The sequence below is a fragment of the Tenrec ecaudatus genome, chromosome 5 (assembly GCF_050624435.1).
Source record: "Tenrec ecaudatus isolate mTenEca1 chromosome 5, mTenEca1.hap1, whole genome shotgun sequence".
In the NCBI taxonomy this organism is placed as follows: domain Eukaryota; kingdom Metazoa; phylum Chordata; class Mammalia; order Afrosoricida; family Tenrecidae; genus Tenrec; species Tenrec ecaudatus.
The window spans coordinates 182,394,017-182,400,016 of NC_134534.1; the positions used below are offsets into that span (position 1 = coordinate 182,394,017).

A 6,000-nucleotide genomic window follows, 5' to 3' on the forward strand; every position below is an offset into this window, starting at 1 on the left:
AGGCAGGAAACGAAGAAGGCCTGCAAATAAGATCACCATATTCAATCCGTGATCTTTGAGGGAATCATGGATGATAGAATAGATTGCAAAAAGCTGAAGATAGGCAAATGCTGTTCTTATTTTCAAAACGAGGAAGAAGTCATAGCTTGCCAGCTACAGATTAAAGAAGGTGAGGTCACTCTCAAGCAACGATCTTGAACAGATTCGTTACGGGCCCTTATAGCTACCTAGGAGAGGAGGCAATGCCCCTTGGAGCCAGCATGGGGGTCTCCGAGGACAAGTCATGTTAAATTCATCTCAGTTCCTGCACTCTGACAAGGTCCACAGCCTAGAAGGTTAGAGAAAAATAGCAGACACAAAGTAGTATACAGGGTAATGCAGGAGTGGGCAATGAGGAGAGCTTCATCAACTGTTGGGTTATATTAATGATAGTATTAGGTACAGCAAGAAGGAGGTGATAGGTTTTTTCCCCCTTTGACAATAGCTAGAAAATTACATTTAGAACTTACACAGTTCTCCAAGAGCACTGTTGCATTTGCAATCTTTTAAAGATGAATTTGGTGACGGCTTTTTTTGTTACTTTTTATTGTGAATTGGGTGAAGGCTTACAGACTAGATCAGTTTTCCATTCAACAATTCATACACATTTTGTTTTGTGTAGTTGATTGCAATCCCTCACCCATTTTTTATTATTTTTAAAAAATGATGTTTATTTTCTCATCATTCTGGCTAGACCAGAGCTTGTACAGATAAAAGCTGGAAACACAGGGCATCCAGGACAGATAAAATCCTAAGGACCAATATTGAGAGTAGCCATACTTAGTGGATAAGGGGAAGCTGGGAGGTTATAGGGGGAACCAATCGCAATGATCTACTTGAAACCCCCTCCCAGGGAGAATGGTCAACAGAAAAGTGGGTGAAGGGAGACATTGGTCAGTGTAAGACATGAAAAAATAATAATAATTTATAAATTCTCAAGGGTTCACGAGGGAGGGAGTGTGGGAGAAGGAGGGGGAGGAATGAGGAGCTGATACCAAGGGCTCAAGTAGAAAGAAAATGTTTTGAGAATGATGATGGCAACAAATGTACAAATGTGCTTGACACAATGGATGGAGGGGATGCATTATGATAAGAGTTGTACGAGCCCCCAATAAAATGATTTTTTTTTAAAAAAAAAGAACCCACGAATGGGAAACAGATTTTCTCTGTATACCTCCAACCACTTCACAATAAGAATGTTTTAGAAAACAAACACAGACAATAGACACAGGGGCAGACACACAGAGGAAAACAGATGCCACGTGAGGATCCTCGGTAAACCAAGGAAACAAGGATCACGCCCGGCTACTGACAAGGAAGGAAATGAGCAGGCCACGACTCTGACTTGGGGAGAGAAAAAAAAAAACTCTTTCAAAATATAAAGTTTTCGTGCAGATTTCTGGCATCTGTTAAAAAGAAATGGAAAAACCTGGCTGGACCAACATTCCCACATGGCAGTAACTGGCTAAGCTCGAGTAGTGGCTATCCTTCGTGATGGGCATGTGCACACTGGCCCAGCAGCCCTGCTCTAATACCCTCACTGAGGTGGCTGCTACAGAGCACCTCACTGGATGAACTTCACCCGCATCTGCGATCTGCCAGGCCAGGGCTAAACAGAGACAACGGAAAGCGGAGGTGGTCAGTGGTTGGAAACCATCTTGCTTGAGGAAATGAGGACCTTCTTACGCCAGGATCCATCATCAGTCTCCAAACACCCGACGGGCGATCTCGGGGAAGCGCCATCTGTCTTGTTCTGCTTCTAAGGCTGAAAGGATCAGACTAAGAGTTGGGAGTAGGTGCTACGTACATCCAGTCAACTCTGACTCATGACAGAGCAGGCCTGTCTCACAGGATTTTCTGAGCCGTCATCTTTCTGGGAGCCCACTGCCTGGTCTGAGTAGGGGCTGGAGAGTCCAAGCCACAGAGCTGAATGTCACTTAGCAGTGAGTGGAGCCACAGCACCACCGTGGCAGGGTGGAGACCTGTTGAGCCCAAGAGAACACACTGGCCAAGGCTGTCCTCAGGTGGGCTGGGGGAGATGGTGAGTTCACCCTTAATGGAGATGTACAAGTATCTAGTACATAATTCTAAGCACACAATCAACAGGATTCAAGGGAAAGCAGACGTCTAGAAAGTATTACAATAGGGGGAAAAAAGTACTGTTTTAAAAGCACTCCTCTTTGTTGGGCCCAATTTCTCAATCAGAAATAAAAGGGAACGAGTGTGCAAAGCCCTCAGCACCCTTTGTAAACAACCCAAAGTTCCCCTGACCGGATTAACAGAGCCCCACTCTGTGTGAGTGGGTGAGGCCTCTGCACCAAAACTGGCCAAATGAACACACACACCCCTCTCTCTGGGGAGGCAGGGAATCAGCATCACACATTATTTTCAGTGATTGGTCGATGTTTTTCCCAGGCTCTCCACAAAGGCAACAGGACAAAAGTAAGAGGGTAAACAATGGGGCTCAATCAAGACACAGCCAGCCCCCACCCCAAAACTGCCATCTGCTGCTAACAGTCATCCTCTCAGGGGCAGCTTTAGGCAAACCACGGAGCACAGGGCCCGGCAGGAAACCCGGGGAGACGCAGTCCCACTCCCAGCCTCGTGCGTGACCTTGGGCAAGTCAGTTAGCATCATTGAGCAGCCTCTGTTCCCTCCTCTCCAAAACCGAGCTCCTGTGTCCTAGCCCCAGTCAGAATGTCTGGAGGTGGGCCAGAGACTACGCAAAGGCAACACACTGCAGAAATTATGAGGAGTCGTGCAAATGGAATCGTGAAAGGAGAGGTCGCCGGAGGTCGCAGGTACAGTGCTGCCTGGACCTCAATTCTCGGGGTCTCAACTCTCAAGGAATGAAATTGAACTTCGCTACCTGGAATGTGGTAGGATGGAGAGTCGGCAAGAAACAAGATCATGTGAATAGATTTCCTGATGAAATTCACTACCCAGTACAGGCCAATGAGTTCTACACAGCCAGGTGAAAATTTTTTTAAAAAGTAATAGAATCAGCCACAGCAACAAACAATTGATTCTTCACTGAATTTAACTGATCCTCAATTAAAGTTCACCAGTGCAGGGTGGCCAGCCTTCAAAGGCCCAGGAAGCCCATTTCCTACCAAGATGATGCTTGTAAAACCTAAACTGTCCAAAGCTGAACACCCCGCCCTCTAAGATGGCATGTATTTGTCATGAGCCATCAGCCAAATTAATCTTAGAAGACAGGGACTCCTTACATAGTGAGGATTGACACTATTTTTGTCCATATTGAACCAAGAGCAAAGTGGAAGGATTGAAATCTCTGATCAACAAAGGGTTGCTTGCAATTTTCAGCGAGGCTGAAGCATCCGAAGTCACTGGTTGCTATACGGAGCTGAAAATGACACAGATAGTGACAGTGTCTTCCTGCCACTTTCACACTGGGGTCTCCCCAAACATGAGTAGCATGCCTTGCTTGACCTGAACCAAATGGCCAAGAGATGGACAGGACGCCTGGGGAAAAGGAAAGGCCTTCTCCAGCCCCTGCTCCCTCTCAAAGTTTCCCAAGCATCTGAAGCCAGCGCCCAGCCTCATGCCGACCCCAGGGGGGCGGCCACCTGACTTCCTGGGCCACGGACTCTCCAGCTGCAGGTGTGGCAATCTGGGGTCATCTGAGCCCCAAATAACCAACTTGCTTCATCGTCTGCGCATGACCTCAAGGATGGGCCCGAACCTCTCACCAACGCTGTGCTTGATCTCAACCTTTTATCTGGAAGAGAGACCCCAGCCCATGGCGTGTGGAGGAGAGGCTGCGTGCAGAGGGAGGGGCATGGGCCCGGGCTTCCAGGAGTGCACTGCTTGGAGAAAGGGCGAGCTTGGTGCTTGGTGGACGACACTTTGATGCTCGGCTGCCAGAGCTCAGTGCCTTACCCATGGGGTGGGAGAAGCCCCGCCCCTCTGCCCAGAGGAGGGCTCTGCCTGCATCTGCCGCCCCATGTTCCTGTGACTGTGGGGAGCCGGCCTGTGCAAGAGGCGTGCACCCAATGACATGGAGGCTCGACCAGTGGCCAGAGGTCACCTCACCCTCCTGGCAGGCTTCCCCAGGGCCCTTGGAAGCCGGGCGGGCAGTAAGCCCTGAATACATGCTGCAAACCCTAACTAAATACGACTGCACAGCCCAGCCCGGTGCTGCACCACTGCCAGATAATAGGTCTCCGCACCGACGCCTCGCTTCGGCCTAAATGCCTGCATTCGTTTGGATCAATACGCCCAGTAACACTTTCTCCACGGCTCAGGCCAGCCGAGGCACCGACCGAGAAGCGCAGCCCGGCTATGCCGCCTCCCTATGCACACGCATGTGAATTCCACGCCGCCAGGGAGGCGGTGGCCCAGCGACAACAAAAACCAACCAGGTGACAGACCTGGAAAAATATCTATCCCTACCAGCGGGCTCTTGCCATCCGGGGAGGAGGGCAAAACGGCCTTAGGGTGACAAGCCACCAGCGAGATGACAGAGTATCAGCGACACTCCTTAAGTCCGTGCAAAGACCCTCCTCACACACCTGCAATGCAGTGTCCGCCACCGGTCCCATAATGCACGCTCCGAGCCCCAGCGCATCTGCAGCGAGACCAGCACGGACTTGTGCGGGGCGGCTGTTCCCTCACAATAAGATTATTGGCATAACAACATTTCATGACGGCTGGGGGATAAAAGGGGAAGGGGTGGGGGTGGGGGTGGCTGCGGCGAGCCAGAGCCAGAGAAAAGGCGCAGGGGAGAAACTCCCCCGGCCCGCGGCTCACCTTTTATTTGGGCTTCATACTCCGCAATGATCTCTTTGTCTTTCTTGAACTTCGTTTGGGATGACATCTTCCGTGGCCAAAGGGACCGGCAAGCTGTCTGATTGAGTTCTCCTTTTCTGCCAGCCCTCCCTCACGCCCTGGTGATCGCACGGCTCTGGTTGATTTCACAGGTTTTAGGGGCCGATCTCTTCTACTCGGCTGTAGAGCGGAGGGAGGAAAAAAACAAAAATCCTTCTCCTTCTGGGAGGAAAAAAAATCCCTTTACTCGACGAAAAAATGGCTTGCTCTGGTCAACTCCTCTTGCAAAAAAAAAGAGAGAGAGAGAGAGAGAAAGCCTCCCTTGTAGCACAGCAACCTGCCCCAGATTTCAAGATGTTTCTTGCAGGAAAAATAATTGCCCTGGGCAGTCACACACTTGCGCGCACACACACACACTCACTCACACGTGCACTCGCACACTCATCCAGACACACGTACGCACGGCCCCAGCGTGCGCGCACACACGCACATCCACACCCTCACTCACACACACGCGCGCACACACACACACATCCACATCCACGAGAGACGCCTGCTTGGCCTGTGAGCAGACAGCCCGGGCTGCCTTGGGAAGGCTCGGCGAAGGAGATGGTCAGGTTACCAAGGCGCCGGTCAGCTCGCATCCTCCCCGGCGTGGGAGCCTCTGGTCTGATGTACAGTGAGGATCGCAGCCAGGAGAGCGAGCTGGAAGTTTTCCTGCTGCGACGCCAGCGCTCTGGTGAAGCTGAAGCCCGGCTAGACTGCTCGCCCTGCAGGGCTGACTGAGCGCGTCCCCACAGCCCTTGTCACCAGGCTCCGCCCCCTGGATTTTATAACAACTGACACATTGTAGCCTACAGGAGAGCAGAACTCCCTGCAAGCAAAAGGGAAGAAGCCGTTCACAAAAGCGAAGGCAGCAGGAAGAGAGACGGGTGGGGAGGACTGAGAAGCACACACCCCCACGCCAGCCCAACCCCCAGCCCTCTCCCCAACCCCCACTCCACAAGCCCCAATCAACCACTAGTCGCCCGGCTAGAGATTTTTCTTCCCACAGCCTCCTTTTCCTTGCCGGTGCCATTTGATTGAATTCCTTGCAGAAATGGCTGTGTGTCGGGCTGTCTCTGCATGGAGAGTCCAGCAGAGAGTCTGGCCCCATAGAGAGGCGCACAT

The 6,000-nt window shown here is 51.3% G+C and overlaps 1 protein-coding gene across 2 annotated transcripts in view; it reads right to left on the minus strand.

Moving 5' to 3' along the window:
• SRGAP3 (SLIT-ROBO Rho GTPase activating protein 3) overlaps positions 1 to 5,671 on the minus strand; it is a 300,362-nt gene extending 294,691 nt beyond the window's left edge. For both annotated transcript variants that reach the window (XM_075550390.1, XM_075550392.1), the window contains exon 1: positions 4,813 to 5,671. In XM_075550390.1, coding sequence (XP_075406505.1) covers positions 4,813 to 4,879 — 67 coding nt within the window. In that variant the 5' untranslated portion in view covers positions 4,880 to 5,671. The remainder of the gene's footprint in view (positions 1 to 4,812) is intronic.
• Positions 5,672 to 6,000: the final 329 nt, after the last annotated feature.